The sequence below is a fragment of the Alosa sapidissima genome, chromosome 15 (genome assembly GCF_018492685.1).
Source record: "Alosa sapidissima isolate fAloSap1 chromosome 15, fAloSap1.pri, whole genome shotgun sequence".
In the NCBI taxonomy this organism is placed as follows: domain Eukaryota; kingdom Metazoa; phylum Chordata; class Actinopteri; order Clupeiformes; family Clupeidae; genus Alosa; species Alosa sapidissima.
Genome location: NC_055971.1, coordinates 28,495,580 through 28,513,665, shown reverse-complemented (window position 1 = coordinate 28,513,665; position 18,086 = coordinate 28,495,580). Strand labels below are relative to the sequence as shown.

The 18,086-nt window shown below is 47.3% G+C and overlaps 2 protein-coding genes across 4 annotated transcripts in view; one reads left to right on the top strand and one right to left on the bottom strand.

Moving 5' to 3' along the window:
- Window positions 1-6,237, top strand: part of LOC121683640 (mitochondrial intermediate peptidase-like) — a 41,399-nt gene extending 35,162 nt beyond the window's left edge. Inside the window, 1 exon segment of the mRNA XM_042063361.1 lies at window positions 5,580-6,237. Coding sequence (XP_041919295.1) covers window positions 5,580-5,680 — 101 coding nt within the window. The 3' untranslated portion in view covers window positions 5,681-6,237.
- Window positions 6,238-6,328: 91 nt separating this feature from the next.
- Window positions 6,329-18,086, bottom strand: part of tnfrsf19 (tumor necrosis factor receptor superfamily, member 19) — a 25,989-nt gene continuing 14,231 nt past the window's right edge. For all 3 annotated transcript variants that reach the window (XM_042063369.1, XM_042063368.1, XM_042063370.1), the window contains 5 exons: window positions 12,158-12,322; window positions 11,074-11,208; window positions 10,605-10,710; window positions 9,323-9,641; window positions 6,329-7,318 (listed from right to left, as the gene is read on the bottom strand). In XM_042063369.1, coding sequence (XP_041919303.1) covers window positions 9,332-9,641; window positions 10,605-10,710; window positions 11,074-11,208; window positions 12,158-12,322 — 716 coding nt within the window. In that variant the 3' untranslated portion in view covers window positions 6,329-7,318; window positions 9,323-9,331. The remainder of the gene's footprint in view (window positions 7,319-9,322; window positions 9,642-10,604; window positions 10,711-11,073; window positions 11,209-12,157; window positions 12,323-18,086) is intronic.

The following is an 18,086-nucleotide window of genomic DNA, read 5'->3' as shown; positions in this document are numbered from 1 at the left end:
CATTCCTCACACTAAGCATCCCGTCATTAACTTCCCCTGACGGCTTCTCTTGGGGGCTGGTGTGCTTGCAGTGTTCGTTCCTTTATGTAGTCTTTATTGGGATGCCCATTAGATCCCACAAAGTGGTCGCAAGTCTAGCAGGGACAGCCATTAGTGCCATGACGTCTGTTTTAGGCTACACAAGACCAACGGGTGCAGTTTTTCTTACCGCTTTCACACCTTTAACGATAGCGGTAAAGAAAAAACTTGCGCACGCACACACAGAGGTGAAAGCGGCTAAAAGTGCTGTAGTGCATACGCCAGACCAGTGGATGGCGCCGTGACGGCCGTGCAGAGGCTTCACATTTAATTTGCGTAGTCAGAGCAGTTTGTTAAATCCGTTGCATGAAATAAGGAGACTACAGACAATTCGGTTTTCAATTCAACTGTTAAACTAATTTGCTAACTGTTAAACTAAGTTGCATGTTTTAAGCCTCATTCAGACTGTAAGACTGTAAGCGACTAACGACAAGAGACCATGTAATGTTAATGTAATTCAGCAATTACAGGTGAAATAACCACTAGCAATGCAACACATAACCACTAGCAATGCAACACATCACTCAACAAAGTAAAAATAACTTTTAAACGAATGGCTGATGAGCAAATCATTGTATATGTGACCAGGGCTTTAGATGGAAAGAAAATCTGTGTTTTTGTTTTTTTTTTTTGTTTTCTTTTCAAGGTTTTTTTTTTTTTTTTTTTCAAAAGAAAATCAGTGACTAATTTTCTACCCCTCCACCCGGCTAGTCCAGCTCAGCATGTGCTCGCTAACTGTGTCTCACGACTGTCTGTCTGTATGCAGCGTTCAGTATGTGACATGCAGATGGCCAGACTCCCTGGAGCAGGAGACAGTTGGAAGTTGGACTTCTTATATTAGTGGGAATCGAACTCATGAATTATCAGGCTATTGCATGCAAACCCGGCTCCTCAGCCACTGCAGTACCCCTGCCCTGTATATAGCAACTTGTGTGCGCTAACCTAACCTTAATCGCCACTAATATCAGACTGCTTGATCCATGCATGTGCTTGGTGAAGCCTGGCCCACAGAGCTCTTGTGTGGGGAGTGTTGGCTACACACCAGCGTGGTGTACAGGCAGAGCTCCAGTGCAGAGGCAGATTATCCTGAGTTGGCTACACACCAGCGTGGTGTACAGGCAGAGCTCCAGTGCAGAGGCAGATTATCCTGAGTTGGCTACACACCAGCGTGGTGTACAGGCAGAGCTCCAGTGCAGAGGCAGACTATCCTGAGTTGGCTACACACCAGCGTGGTGTGCAGGCAGAGCTCCAGTGCAGAGGCAGACTATCCTGAGTTGGCTACACACCAGCGTGGTGTGCAGGCAGAGCTCCAGTGCAGAGGCAGATTATCCTGAGTTGGCTACACACCAGCGTGGTGTACAGGCAGAGCTCCAGTGCAGAGGCAGACTATCCTGAGTTGGCTACACACCAGCGTGGTGTGCAGGCAGAGCTCCAGTGCAGAGGCAGACTATCCTGAGTTGGCTACACACCAGCGTGGTGTGCAGGCAGAGCTCCAGTGCAGAGGCAGATTATCCTGAGTTGGCTACACACCAGCGTGGTGTACAGGCAGAGCTCCAGTGCAGAGGCAGACTATCCTGAGTTGGCTACACACCAGCGTGGTGTGCAGGCAGAGCTCCAGTGCAGAGGCAGACTATCCTGAGTTGGCTACACACCAGCGTGGTGTACAGGCAGAGCTCCAGTGCAGAGGCAGATTATCCTGAGTTGGCTACACACCAGCGTGGTGTGCAGGCAGAGCTCCAGTGCAGAGGCAGACTATCCTGAGTTGGCTACACACCAGCGTGGTGTACAGGCAGAGCTCCAGTGCAGAGGCAGATTATCCTGAGTTGGCTACACACCAGCGTGGTGTGCAGGCAGAGCTCCAGTGCAGAGGCAGATTATCCTGAGTTGGCTACACACCAGCGTGGTGTGCAGGCAGAGCTCCAGTGCAGAGGCAGACTATCCTGAGTTGGCTACACACCAGCGTGGTGTGCAGGCAGAGCTCCAGTGCAGAGGCAGACTATCCTGAGTTGGCTACACACCAGCGTGGTGTGCAGGCAGAGCTCCAGTGCAGAGGCAGACTATCCTGAGTTGGCTGTTTGGTTTTTCTGATGTTTTTCTTCCTTGCATATCTTGATAAACATATTTGGGCCGCAGGCAGCAGCAGTGGGATGATAAGTGAGGTGTGTGTGTGTGTGTGTGTGTGTGTGTGTGTGTGTGTGTGTGTGTGTATGTGTGTATGTACGTGTACATACATGTATGTATGTGATTTGTGTGTTGTGTATGAGTCCCTGAGGTTGTGTGTGTGTGTGTTTGTGCGCGTTTGTACGCATGGGTATGGTCCCAAAGGTGTGTGTGTGTGTGTCTTTAGAATCCCAAAGGTGTGTGTGTGTTTGCGTTTGTGTTTCTATGGAGTCCCTGAGGTGTGTGTGTTTGTTTCTATGGAATCCCTGAGTTGTGTGTGTGTGTATGTGTGTGCGTGTGGAGTCCCAAAGGTGTGTGTGGGTGTGTTTCTGTAGAGTCCCTGAGGTGTGTGTGTGTGTGTCTCGGGGTGAGGAACAGGACAGGGCGGGCGGGTAGAAAGTTGGACTGTTACAGCAGCATCCCCTCAGGGCAGTCTGCCCCATTAAAACAGCTCTCTCTCTCTTCCCCTCGCTCTGTCTTTATCTCTTTCTCTCTCCCTCCCTCTCTCTCTCTCCCTCCCTCCCTCCCTCCCCGTCTCTCTTTCTCTCTTGCTCTCCCTCTGTCTTTTTCTTCCTCCCTGTCTCTCTCTTTCTCTCTCTCTCTCCCTCCCTCTCTCTGTCTCTTTCTCTCTCTCTCTCTCTCTCACTCTCTCTCATATTTACATGTTTAGATGAGCAGAGTGCTATCCTCATTATGAGAAATTAAAACTCTATCAAGGGACATGGAGACGAGGATGGTAGAGACCATTTCAGCAAACCTCCCGAATGACCATCAGTAGCCCGCTTGTAACAGTAACACACGTGATCGCCAGACCTACTGGGCCAAGTCCAAAAGGGTTCTTGTACTTCTCCATTGGGAATCTGTTTTCTGTGGAAATAGTTTGTGTCTTGCCATTGGGAAATGTGCACATTATTGTGTTCATCTGTTTAAATATTGTGTGCGTGCGTGCGTGTGTGTGTGCGTGCGCGTGCGTGTGTGAGTATGCTAGTACATGTCCATGCACGCTAGTGTGATTGTTTTGGTCTTTGTCTGTGTGTGCGTCAGTCATCCTGTGGGTGTTTGGCAGCACTGTGAGTGTCTCTGCATGTTGGATAGATATGCCCCTGGTGAGTGTGTGTGTGTATGTGTGTGTGAGAGAGAGAGAGTGTGAATGTGCGTGTGTGTGTGTGTGTGTGTTTCTGTGTGTGTGAGAGAGAGAGAAAGAAAATGTGCTCAGCCACACACACACACACACACACACACTGTGTGTTTATGAGAGTTTTTGTGAGCGCAAGTGTGCACCCACGCGCTTCTCATCTGTGTGTGTTCAAGCTTGTGTTCACAGCCTACGTGCTAGTGTCTCTGTCTGTGTGTAGCCATTTTTGTGTGTGTGTGTGTGTGTGTGTGTGTGTTTGGAGGTGACCCGTGCAGGGAAGAGTGGAGGGGAGTGAGGGCCTATTTACATTGGCAGCGGCACAAGGGGAAATGGGCCGACATCAAAGCCTCACAGCAGAGGAGGAGGAATGGCAAAATGAGCACAGCGTTCACACACACACACACACACCACATCATACCATAATACACCCACACACCAAACGCCACCACCAAACTTTCATACCACACACACACGCACACGCACACACACACACCATCACAGCACACTCACTTTTCCTAAACTCAGAGCTACGTAAACGCAGACAGACCTCCCCTCCCCTCCCCTCCCCTCCTCTCTCTGTCTGTCTAGGGGAACAGGAGACAGTCAATATTGAGCAAACAACCAGCCATGTACTCCCCTACATCACACACACACACATGCACACACACACACACACTCCCCTACATCACACACACACACACACACACTCCCCTACATCACACACACACACACACACACACACACTCCCCTACATCACACACACACACACACACACTCCCCTACATCACACACACACACACACACACACACACTCCCCTACATCACACACACACACACTCCCCTACATCACACACACACACACACACACACACACTCCCCTACATCACACACACACACACTCCCCTACATCACACACACACACACACACACACACACTCCCCTACATCACACACACACACACACACACACACTCCCCTACATCACACACACACTCCCCTACATCACACACACACACACAACCCTACATCACACACACACACACACACACACACACACTCCCCTACATCACACACACACACACACACACTCCCCTACATCACACAAACACACACACACTCCCCTACATCACACACACACACCACACACCCACACAAACACACACACACTCCCCTACATCTTTCTGCTTTTGAGCCCTGTGAACATCCTCAGTTGTCCTCAGCTCTGCTTACACCACACACATGCACACACACACACTCCCCTACACCTTTGTGTTTTTTAGCTCTGTAACCATCCTCAGTCGCCCTCAGCCCTGCTTTCACCACTCCAAACTCACAGCAGGGTTACGTATCTGCCTCAGGGGTTTTACTTGCTTGCTGCCTGTTACTGTATGCCTTAGTAGGTGTAAGGGTGTGTGCTTGTGTGTGTGTGTGCGCGTAAGTGAGTGTGTTTTGTGTGTGTGTGTGCATATTTGTGAGCATCCATGTGTTTCTGTGTGTGTGTGTGAGAGTGTGTTTTCTGGTCATATCCTCCTGTGTTTCCAGTTCTAAATTCACCTGATTAGAATGTCTGAGAAACTCTAAGCTGTATTCCACTCAGGCTTCAACACATTTTTAATGTGGAGGCAATTAAGGGTTTGGAAGACTTGTAATCTCTCTTCAGCCCCTGTAGGGCAATGTCCTTTTGGGGAAAACACCACCCAGGTAATATTAAAGTGTGTGTGTGTTTGCGAGAAAGAGAGAGAGAGAGAGAGAGAAAATGACTATGTTTCATCTGATTGAATCCTCCCTCTCAACACACACACACACACACATAATCCAAACCCACCTGAAAGCAACCTGCTATTAAAGCGGATGATGATACAGGAAAAGGAAAAGTAGTGGAAAGCCCTCATGGGATTGTGCGCTCCTGAAGTATCCCGTCATTGTGTGTGTGTGTGTGTGTGCGCTCCTGTGGGACTGAAGTATCCCGTCATTGTGTGTGTGTGTGTGTGTGTGTGCGCGCTCCTGTGGGACTGAAGTATCCCGTCATTGTGTGTGTGTGTGTGTGCTCCTGTGGGACTGAAGTATCCAGTCATTGTGTGTGTGTGTGTGTGTGTGTGTGTGTGCGCGCTCCTGTGGGACTGAAGTATCCCGTCATTGTGTGTGTGTGTGTGTGTGTGCGTGCGCTCCTGTGGGACTGAAGTCTCTCGTCATTGTCTCCTGTGCAGGCATGCTTCAGAAGAGTCCGTCCATCGAGGACTTCGTGGACGCACTTGTGTCTGACCTCAACCCCGACTTCGAGACCTTCATCATGGACTCAGAGAGCTGATGAGAAGAGACGAGGCTGTGTGTGTGTGTGTGTGTGTGTTTGCCATGGTGAACTGCATCTAGCAGCTCAACTTCCAAACCCCTCACTGAGACTACATGGGTTACGTGTTCATCATGATCACCTATGCATTCACACAGTGTAACAGAGACATCAAATGAATCTCATCTGTTAGTCAGTGCACAACACACCACTTTCAAACGCCAACACCCCCAACCTCGACCTTCCACCGGTATTGGCCAGACTAAGCTGTTTTTTTGGCTCTGTAGGTCATTAAGTAATTTCTGGACTTGACTTCACCTGTGACTTGCTCATGATGAATGCAGTAATCTGTCCAGCACTTTAACCGCAGACAAATCTGACTAAATTGCCATTTGGAAATTTACCAAGCCCCTTTAGGTGTTTATGACCAATGTTTGTTCTGTGAATGTCAGTTGAATGGACCTCTGTATAGGACATTTGGTAAATACATTTTCTATATCTATGAATTTTACCAGGGATGTTTAAGTTTTACCAATGTATATGTTTCAAATCGACAGATAATAAAACTGAATATATGAGGTGTTGGTGTGCGTGTGTGTGTTTTTTTTATTTCTCCCTAAGATCTCTGTGATTCCAACAATACAAAGAGAACAATACGAAAGAGAATGTGTTTCTGAGATTTTAATTACAAATAATTTTGAATTTCCGAAATGCTTTAAGTGCACATCAACAAGAGGGAAAAAAATCACAACAAAAAGTGAACAAGGTGGATAATTAACAAGACTGTTATCTACATTACAAAAATATTACCAGTCTAATAATTATTTTTCTTCAAACTATTTTACAGTATCTACAACACAAAACAGTTGTATATCATATACATGTGTGGGAGTTGTTATGGTATGTATACTACAGGTCCGAATTGGAGCATCTCTGAGATTTCCACAGTGCACTTAGTCTTTCACTCTTCCAGGCCCTCCGATGCGTGTCTGGAGTCGAGATCCTTTAGCTCAATTTTACATACAACCTGACCACATGAAAAGAGTCTTTATTCTTGTGGCCAAATGAAGAGAGAGAGAGAGAGGAAGGGGGGGTGGGAGGGCAGTAGTTATGAGGAATACTTGTGCAAGGTCACCCAAACATAAAAAGGGACGAAAAAAAGAGAAGCCTTGTAGCCGTTTCCTCCTTCAGCACACAAACGAGTCGGCGGGCCAGATGTTTCAGCTAGCCATCCCGTGACTTGCGTGCGTTGTCACAGTGACCCCACCTGGGCAGGGCTGGGCTGGGCCCCCCCTTATCACCACCGGTTACTCTGAACATTTAGCCATGTCATGTTTTCATTTTCTTTTCTTTTTTGTTGCAAGCAGTTTCTTCAAACGGGCTCTGTGCCATTTAAGTGATTTCTTTTTGCATTTTATTTACATGATGGGTGACTGTGCAGTCAGACACCTGCCATTGGTGGAGGTGACTACCCCTTCTCTTTTTTTCTTGTTTTGAATGTGTGTGTGTGTGTGTGAGAGAGAGAAAGGGTGTGTGTGTGTGTGTGTGAGAGAGAAAGAGGGTGTGTGTGTGAGCTTGCCTAATCTGAAATGGGATCTTGGTCATGCCCAGCATACTTCACAAGGATGTGCGCAAGCCAGAGTGAACACAGGAACCATCCTGGAAAACAAGAGAGAGAAGGAGAGGGATGGAGAGAGAGGGAGAGAGAGAGGGATGGAGAGAGAGAGGGAAACACGGTGAGTCACATGGCCGGGCAGAGCCAGTCAGGTGGACACTTTGAAGTTGAACGCAATAGGAAATCAATGGGACAGCTCAACTGAGCCCATCGCTTCTTCACTAGGTCTTACCAAGTCATTTCAGATATATACAGGAGAGGTGTTGCATTCCTTGTGCTATAGGGAGGGCATTTCAATCAACTACCCAGCATTTCAATCAATTTCAATCAACAACCCAGCATTTCAATCATTTACCAAGCCTATTTACCATCAAAAACAAAATCACCGACAAAGCAACCTTTGTGGGTAGAATCAGCAATAGAGCAGCCTTCGAGAGCATTTCACTGGGGTTGTCATAGCACATTTCCTCTGGACACCAGTTGTTGTTAAAGCTGTGTTGCTGCCATAAAAAAAATCTCGTAAAATTGATTTATGATGAATGAAAAAACTGGGCATGAGGATCAGAATCGGACCGTGAACTAGGCCATCAGCAAGCCATTCAAGTCTATAAAAGTCAGCCATGGTTGGCGTCTGCAGTTCTTCCTCTGCATTCTGGCGGGCGCAGTTGTTTTCTAGTTGACTGGCTGCCACCCCCTGCTGTGACTGACTCTTGAGTCTGTCGGCTTCAGCCCTTTTTCCACCGACTTCCTCGTGCCATCGCTCACAGGTGGAGTCCAAGCCTCCTCCTCTTACATGATGGACGGGTTTCCAGAATTTAATTAAAAAGTTAGTGTTGCTCTTTTCTTTTTCGTTTTTCACTTCATCCTCTCAATGTGTTCTTTCGTGTTTGAGCAGCAAGCATGCATGCATGCATACACACACACACACACACACACACAAATGGCAACTGCTCAATAATTTCCACACTAGGCAGGTGATTTAGTGCAGTTGAAAGAGCCCTTGATGTCTTCAAAGGGAACCAGGGCAGCTCAGTGCTTTCATGTGGGAGGCCACAATGCAAGCTAGCCCTTTGTTTGCTGAAGCCAGATCAAGTGTTTGCTTATTTCTCTCCTCTCTTCCTGTGCTCAAAGGCACACAGATGTTTGGGGATTGCTTATTGGCTTTATTCGGTGTGGCACACACCCTTACGGAACCCCCCCCCCCCCCCCCCCACACACACACACACACACACACACACAAACACTCGTTCCTGATGACTGATTGTGCTGGCAGAGGAATGAGAGAAACACAGAGAGAGAGAGAGAGGCCTTTGTGGTAAACACAACACTGGCCTGGCCGACGAGACGCCCGTTTCCGCCGCCTTGCCCCATGCACTGCAGGGTGTGCTTGCCCTCCCTCCGCAGGTAAACAGCATGGGGGAATTGGTGGAATTTCTGCAGGATTAGCGAAGCTTTTCTGATCCTTCCCAAAGCCACTCTAATTAATCACCCTGGCATAATGCAGTCTCGGAAAAAAATATTATTCCTCTGGCTCATAAACCCAAGGATGGACGTCATAGCTACCACGGCAACCCCCATTACAAGTCTGTTGACTTGTTTGCTCCACAGTAAGATATAAACACAATGGCTATTAAAACATTCCAGAGCACTGTCAATATATCTTATGAAGAGCTGAATTATTCATAGCTGTCTGTATTGGTTTAGTTTGGAGATTAAGCATGAATGGAACCCCAAGCTTGTTTATATTGGAATCACACTGGAGAACTTGGATACTACAAACTGGCCTTTGAGAGGCTATAAACACTACAGGATACAGGACAGCACAATTTAAGACAGAGAAGTTTTTTTTGTTTTTTGTTTGTTTTAAAGGGTCCCTTATAATGTTTGCATAATAGAACCTATTAAAATGCTCCGGGGGTTCTTCAGTCACTGTCACAATAACAACCCTATCTCAGTTCTCAACACCACACCTGAAGTAGGACCTATGGTCCCCTTCAAAGGTTGAGATGACCAATGCCCTTATGTGTGAGAGATGCTAAGCTCCTCACCTCCACCAGCTACTGCTGAGCCAGAGATGAAGTGTTGAACACGTCACTGGCCTCCCTCAGCTCAGGTGATCGTCTCCCTTTCACCCCTCCCTCCTCCTGCTCCTCTTCTTCCTCCTCTCCTTCTTCCTCTCTCTGCTCCTCGTCCCTTTCTTCCTCCATGGGAGCTCTGCTCCTCTTCCTCGACTCACAGCTGGGGACGCCGAGGGCCCCAGAACAGGGGCTCAGGGCGTGGGGCCACGCCTCGGGGTGGGCCTCCAGTCCAGGGTCTGGATGGGCTCCCAGATCCAGCAGGCTGCTCCCCGCCGATGGGATGGCGTGTCTGAGGAGAGAAAGAGAAAGAGAGAGAGGGAGAGAAAGAGAGGAAGAGAGAGGAATACAGGGTCATAAATCTAGGAGGAAATGATAGGGATTGAACTCTGGGGCCCGAGGCCAGAGGTGCTGCTGGGATTGAGCTGCTCTGTCTCTGTCTCTCTCTCTCTCTCTCTCTCTCTCTCTCTCTCTCTCTCTCTCTCTCTCTCTCTCTCTCTCTTTCTCTTTCTGTCTCTCATACACACACACACACACACACACCTCGAGCTGACCACAGACTCACATATTTCTGACCTGCGCTTCAAATACACACTTTCATAAATAAAAGTGTAGTCTTAGTGGCTCAAAAACTTTTTTTTCAGAGACCAAATTTCCCTCACGGGATCAAAAGAGTATATAAACTTATACTTAGACTTGAATATAAGGCGCACGCACTGTAGACGCCACCTTTTGCACTGACCTGCTTTATGAAGACAAACTCTGAAAAAAAGACTGTCAATGTGCAGACAAAAGGAAATAAAAGAGTAGAAAAGTAGCCTCGGTGAATACCCGGCCGAGTGAAAGGCCAGTGCGTGAGGATCCCTGAAGGGAGCTGGCCAAGGCGCTGAGTTAAGAGACGAGTGGGTCTCCTGCCAAGGACAATCTCTGTGAAACACTGTGGTCGAAACTATGTGACCCAAAAGCCCTTGACAGGGCTGCGGATATTTGATTGTGTCTGCCAAAAATAACCGCCACACCTAGAAACCAAGTCCTCCTCTGCACCACCAGTTGGTGAATAACGAGCGCTGCCAAGCTTTGAAGAGGCAGCTGCCAACGTGTTTTTTCCCCTGCTATCGGGACAGCAAAGGAACGGCACTAAGCCCATCCCGGCTGCTGTGTCTGATACAGAACACTCCTGCAGTCTGCAGTGCTAAGAGATGGCGTCATTGGGGTTCTTTGAGGCCGAGCGGTTCTTTATTGGTTCTCTGCTTACCTGTCGTCGTTGAGGCTGTCGTGGGACTGGAAGGGACTGGACTCGCCGCTGCGGCCCAGACTGCAGGTGTCCTCACAGCACAGAGACGGGATCAGCGGAACCGGGCCTGAAACAGAACCAAGCCTATCAGAACACACTGACAGACAGAGAATTGGACCGCAAAAAGAGTCCCTGTCACTGAGAACATTAGAACTTCAGATCCTAAGATGTGTCACATATACTGGATTTCATCCTCATTATAATTCAACAAATCCTTGCTGGTTTTATATAAGTAATATATTACATTTGTAGTATTTTATAGATAACAAACATGCATCTAGTATAGAAAACAAATTTGCATCTAGTGCAACCTACAAGTTTGGACGTTTTTATGTCCATTAACATATTTTTATTTAGTGTTCGCTTTTATCCAGAGAAGATTTATCAGTATGTATGATCACCATCAGTATGGTGATGGTGCTAAACCCACCACAGGTGTGACCTGGCCCGTGGTGTCCATGGTGACAGTGGCAGCAGGGTCGCTGGGCCAGGTCCATGGCCCGCCGCCGGTCCAGGCACGTCAGCTCCGCCTCACAGTACGGACCTTCCTGTGACCTCAACGACCCTGGACACAGGAGGAGAACAAAAGGGCAATGCCAGGGGGCACACATACACATTTATCTGCTGTCATGTTTATCTGCCATGTTGCATCAATTCCGTTCTAGGTAAATGTTGTGTTATATGCACACCGGAACATTCAGAGATGGTGCTGAAAGACTTCAGGGGAAGTCCAATGGGCAAATACACACACATACGCACGCACGCACGCACGCATGCACGCACGCACACACACATATTTATATTACATTTGGTAATTTAGCAGGTTTTGCAGATTGGCTAGAATCCATATGCATATTTTACAAACTACTGGAACCTGTGCAATACTCTTCATCATTCCAGATCTCTTTGACAGGACTTTGTGTGTATCAAGCTTGTGAGCATTTTTTTAAAGTTTAAAGTTGACACTCTAAACTATGTGTTATTCATTACATTTTCACTGAAAAATGTAATTTCCAAATCACAGGATATTGCGTAATATCCTTCACCATTCCCCTCTCTCTCTCTCTCTCTCTCTCTCTCTCTCTCTCTCTCTCTCTCTCTCTGTCTCTGTCTCTGTCTCTCTGTCTCTGTCTCTCTGTGAAGGCCTTGTGTGTGTGTGTGTGTGTGTGTGTCTAGACAGGCCCTACCACTTAAAAAAGTTGACACAAAAAACGATGTTATTAATAACATTTTCATAATTCATAAAAATCATAAAATATATAATTTCCCAACTACAGGACATTGCGCAATATCCTTCACCTTTCCCCCTCTCTGTCTATTTGTGAAGGCCTTGTGTGTGTCTGTGTGTGTGTATGTGTGTGTGTGTGTATGTGTATAAAAGAGTAGAAAAGACTAGAAAAGACTTTCGTGCGCGTGTTTCATGTGTGTGTGTTTCGTGTGTGCGTGCGTGCGTGCGTGTGTGCGTGCATGTGTGTGCGTGCGTGCGTGCGTGCGTGTGTGTGTGTGTGTCTCACCACTGGGCTTCTTCTCCAGCAGCTGTCTCTTGCAGTAGATGACGCAGAGGACCAGCAGGGCCAGCAGCACCGTGGCCAGAGCACTGCAGATGACCGCTGCCAGGGCCATGTCTCTGGGGCTCGTCACCGGCGACGGGATGGGCACCAGGTTCACACGTCCGCTGCCTGAGAGGGTAAACACACACACACAAAACACACACACACACACACACACACAAAACACACACACACACAAAACACATACACACACACACACACACACACACACACACACACACCACACGGAACACACACACAAAGGAGAAATCAGTAAGTTAAGTTCACACAATATATATCGGCCCTGTATGCTGTATGTGTGCTGCATGTGTGCTGTATGTAGGCTATATATAGGCTGTATGTAGGCTGCATGTATGCTGTATATAGGCTGCATGTATGCTGTATATAGGCTGTATATAGGCTGCATGTGTGCTGTATATAGGCTGTATATAGGCTGTATGTAGGCTGTATATAGGCTGCATGTGTGCTGTATATAGGCTGCATGTATGCTGTATATAGGCTGTATGTAGGCTGTATATAGGCTGTATGTAGGCTGTATATAGGCTGTATATAGGCTGCATGTGTGCTGTATATAGGCTGCATGTATGCTGTATATAGGCTGTATATAGGCTGCATGTGTGCTGTATGTATGCTGGTTGTATGTTGAGATGTTAGAGTAGCCTATAGCAAGCTGGAGGTCCCCCCCCCCTCCTCCTCAGCCCCAGATATGTTTCTATCTCTGGGAGGAAATAGCTGAGTTCAAAGGGAGAAAGTCCAGGGTGTGGCTCTGCATTCTTCACCCGAGCCCATGATCATTTTTCCCTCAACCCCTACTCTAAAACACACACACACACACACACACACACACACACACACATACCATGATGATCATTTCTCTCTTAACCCACCTGTCCACAGGGGAGGGGAGGGGGGGGGGGGGTATCTGGACCCTAACATGCCCCCCATTGCCCCACCACCCACCCCAGTGTGTGTGATCAAAGCCACGGAAGCATCTGCCAGCCGCCGCCAGCCGGGGGAACACACACAGCCACTGAGAGCACACCACACCACACCACACCACACCTCCCCACTGCCGGCCTATCAGCCAGATAGACACAACAGCAACAGAGTGGAGAGAGGAGGGGAGAAGAGGAGAGGAGAGGAGACAGGAGGAGAGGAGGAGAGGAGAAGAGAGGAGTTTGCAGAAGAGGAGAGGAGAGGAAAGGATAGGAAAGGAGAAGGGAGAAAAGGAGAGGAGAAGAAAGGAGAGTGGGAGCAAGAAAGAAAGAGAGAGAATAGGGAGGACTGGTGAACCGATGATCACCACCCTGGACTAGATTCTGCTTTTCCCCAGGATGCTGTGGCCCTCTAACACTGGTCTACTCTGTTACCTGTGTGGTGATAACTCTGGCCCTCTAACACTGGTCTACTCCCCTTTATTGATCCCTTGGGGATCAATAAAGTATCTATCTATCTATCTATCTATCTATCTATCTACTCTGTTACTTGTGTGGTGATCACTATGATAATTACACTGTACTCAACACTGGGTTGTTGCTTATGAAGCATAGCAAAATGGAATAATGTTTTCATTAATGAACGAGAGGACAACCCAATTTGCTTTTGTCCAGTGATAAGCTGATCTTTTGAGTCTCTAAGGTTGGGGTGACCACAACTGCTAGCAGTTACCGTAGATCAGACTGCAAAAAGCAGAGCCAAAACATTACATCAAAGTTTGCACAATTAAGCCCTAAGGCCAAGTATCCTCATTCAGAAGCTTTATATTTCAATAAGAGCTCTCCCTAAAACCAAACTTCAATCAGCAGCTGATTGCACAACCGATGACTGACCTGTGCAGCAGGGTTGTGCACAATTCAAATTGCAATTCTGCTTCCTGTTTGCTACCTCAATTGAAATGCAAGTGAAATTCAAGAATTGAATTGGAATTTAAGAGCCTGTTTCAATTAAATTCTGGAATTTTGCACAAGCCCGGTGGTCTGACACACACAATGAGTTAACAAAACGGCTGCAGCTCTATCTCTCTAAAACAAAACAAGCAATATTGTGATAATTAGATTAAGCACAAAAAAACGTATCGCATAACTAACATTTCTCTGTTTGGAGAGAGACGGACGGAGAGTAAGGATTTGAATGGGACCTGCATTTTCTTGTTTGCTTTCTACCTGCATTAATCACAAAGCAAATTTGGGTTTGGCCTTTTTCAAAAAATGCGCGAGCTGCTTTTGTCAGGAAGAGTAAACATTACTTTAGCCGTGAGGAAGGGTGCCTGTAGGTCCTCCTGCCAAGACTGCCGATGCACAAAGCCATTTGTGTGCAATCATCTGAGCTCAGATACAAAAAAAAAAACTACACTTTGGAGCAAACCTCTTTAAAACTCTAAACATACATGTGGCGAGCGGCAGCCCAGCAGTGTATTTCTTGTGTTCCCTTTCTCTCTTTTTTGACTAAATAAAAGGAGGGGGAAGCAGGGCGAGCGTGTCCAAGAGTGGAAAGGTAATATTATGTGTGCGGACGGACTCTGGAGCCATAACTTAGAGGCCAAAATGGCAGCAAGGTTTCCTCAGAGGAGAGCATTAAGCCCCAGTCCTGATCATATCCCTCCACACCACAGTGCTATGACAGAATAGACTTAACAGATGTGAGTGTGAGAGAAGACACACCAGCGCCAGACGCAGAGAAGGAGGGAGAGAGAGAGCGAGAGAGAGAGAGACAGAGAGAGAGAGAGCAGAAGCGGAAAACAGCAAAGAAACAGAAAAAGAGAACAGATAAACAGCAAAAGAGAAAATTAGAGAGAGAGAGAGAGAGAGAGAGAGAGAGAGAGAGGAAGGAAGGAACAGAGAAATATCCTCATGCCCAGAAAGTGTTTCAACATTAGGAGCTCTTCAGAGCGGGGCTATGGGATCTGTGGGGATGGAAGAGGAACTGGAGCTGATGCAGACTGCTTAAGCTGTTATGTCTTAAAAGCAGCAAATCTTCCCCAGCTGTAAACCTTAGCCACACACATGCTCACACAAACTCTCACACACACTCATACGCACACACACTCTCTTTCTCTCTCTCACACACTCATATGCACACACTCACACTCTCTTTCTCTCTCACATACACACGCAAACAAACACTCACACACACACACACTCATATGCACACACACACTCTCTCTCTCTCACACATACACACACACACACAAACAAATGCACACACACACACACACACACACACACACACACACACACACACCCTGGGTGCTCCCCTCTCCCTCTTATCGTCTCTCCACAGCTGCAGTAAACACAGACAAAGGGCTGCCCACTGAAAAGATCTCACCTGCTGATCTTATCGCCACACACGGCTCAGTGTGCCAACACACGGCCTCTTTTCAGAGCCGCGCTCCATGGAGAGAGAGAGAGAGAGGGAGAGAGAGAGACAGAGAGAGAGAGAGAGACAGAGAGAGAGAGAGAGAGAGAGAAAGAGAGAGGGGGGGAGAGAGGGAGGGAGAGAGAGAGAGAGAGAAGCAGAGCAAGAGCTGAGAGAGAGAAAAGCAGAAGAAATACAAAGGGATGAAAAGAAATAGAAAGAAATAGATAAGAAATAGAAGAAAGAAAGAAAGAAAGAAAGAAAGAAAGAAAGAAAGAAAAGATATAGACTGAGAGAGAAAGAGTTGACCAGAGTGTGTGCCAGGGCCCCTGGCATTCCGGTCAGTGAGACCAATGGCAAATCCATCTCAGCCCAGCAGGGTTCACAAAGCCACTGGCTCTCCCGTTCCGTGTGAGCTCACAATGCCTTGGCAGCGGCGGCCTGCCGGCTACAGGTTTTTGGCAGAGCTGCTCCTTGTTGTTGCCGTCCTCCGCTCCGAGAGTTCGCCAGGACAGCTATGAATGCATTCTCTCTTAGTACAGGGATGACGACAAGGATTGTGTGTGAATCGTGGCGAAGGTTGGAAAACAAATGTTTTCTTTTAGTTTCCCACACAATCCACAGGGCCTAATTTTAGCTTATATATTATATTATATTTTAGCTATATATATTTTAAAATAATAACTCCCTGAATATAATGCACTCTACACACACACACACACACACACACTCAAAGAAAGTACAAGTTTGAAATCAATTATTCTGTGAGTGGCTCTCTTGAGAGGTAATATGTTAACTTCCTTGCATATTAAAAAGCGCAGCTGGCATCCTGTAGCAGACAGGTCCTGCTGTGACGAGCGATCTGTCTTCCTCCACACCGCCCCGTAACCTGAATGTAAGGACACATCACTTCCCCAGATGTGCAGCCAGGAATGCGGCCGGTCACACTGCACCCTCACACAGCCCCTCTCTCCAGAGAGCCTCGACAGGCAGGCAGACTGACAGACACACGGCATGCTGTTTTCCACCAATCCAAACTAGTCCCAGATGATTCTCCACGTGTGATGTTGTCAACAGATAGGCCATGAGGTTAGACAGATCGTGAAGTTAAGATTAATTATCATCGGTCCACTGGCCTGGAGACTGCTTTTAGGATGGAAAAGTACATACACATTTTTCAGCCCTACGTATGTCTCTCTCTCTCTCTCTCACACACACACACACACACACACACACAAACACCCACATCCACACTTACAGAAGTGGTTGGAAGAAGCTCTGTGATTTAAGTTAAGTCTATGAAGTATGTAATCTACTTAGACACAGGAGTGAAGCACAGACCCTCACACACACACACACAAACGTGCGCACACACACATACACACACACACACAAACGCGCGCACACACACATACACACACACACACACACACACACACACACACACAAATGCGCGCATACAAACGCAGCATATACACAGTAGGCACTAATGCAGTTGGCATTCATAAACCCCCTTCTGCTGTCATCCCAGAAAGGGGGTACATTCAGATTTACGGCCGCTCCCTGAAAAACACCCCTTATAGCCCCAGACTCCATGGGGGGCAGGGGGCCATTAGAGTGATCTAACCCCTCACGATTCCGCCACCCACATGGTCGTCATGCCACTCTGGGCCACTCAGGAAAGTCCTCACAAAACTCCACACACAACAGGCCATTATGCATTGTGATTGGCTGATTTGAGTTTTATCGCAGCCATGTGATTGGTTGAGTTTTTGCAATATGGGATTCTGTGGTTTAAAAAGCTGGCACTAGAGGGCCTAGGGGTTGCGACCTTCTCGTGCCGTAACAACACCCAGTAAAGAAACAGCATATACAACATCTGCTGTGGCAAGTTGTTATCAGTTGTAGCAGGGCAGTTTAGAAAACCACAAATTCAACATAATAATGTTAAGGAATAATGCACAGGATATAATGTATCTGTTCTGAGATACACAAATCAAATAAAAATGCAATTGAATGCTTGTATTGGGAGTTGTGTTTATTTTGAATTCCCACGTCATGGTACTTGTAACTTTCACCAGTGTGTTCTGAAAGCTCAGGAGTTTGAGTGTGTGTGTGTGTGTGTGTGTGTGTGTGTGTGTGTGTGTGTGTGTGTCTGCGGTTGTCAGTGTTACATAAAGCCAGCCGCTAAGCTAACAGGAAGTGGTCTGGTTATGTAAAAACGGTTGTAGGTTCCCCCTGACAAGACGCCGTCGGCTCCTGCTCCTGCTCCTCACACGACGGTGTGAGACCTGACCCGCGCGTCCTCTCTCGTCCTCCGCAAACACACTTTCATTCATTCAATCCTCTCTCTCTTTCACTCACCCCTCTCTTTGTCCCTCTCTCTTTCTGCTCCATTCATTCAATCAACTCCCCCCTTCTCCCTGCCTACATTTTTACTCACACTCTTTCTTCCTCTCTCTCACCCTCTCTCTCTGCCTCACTCATTTAATCAGCTCCCCCTTTCACTGGCTCCTTC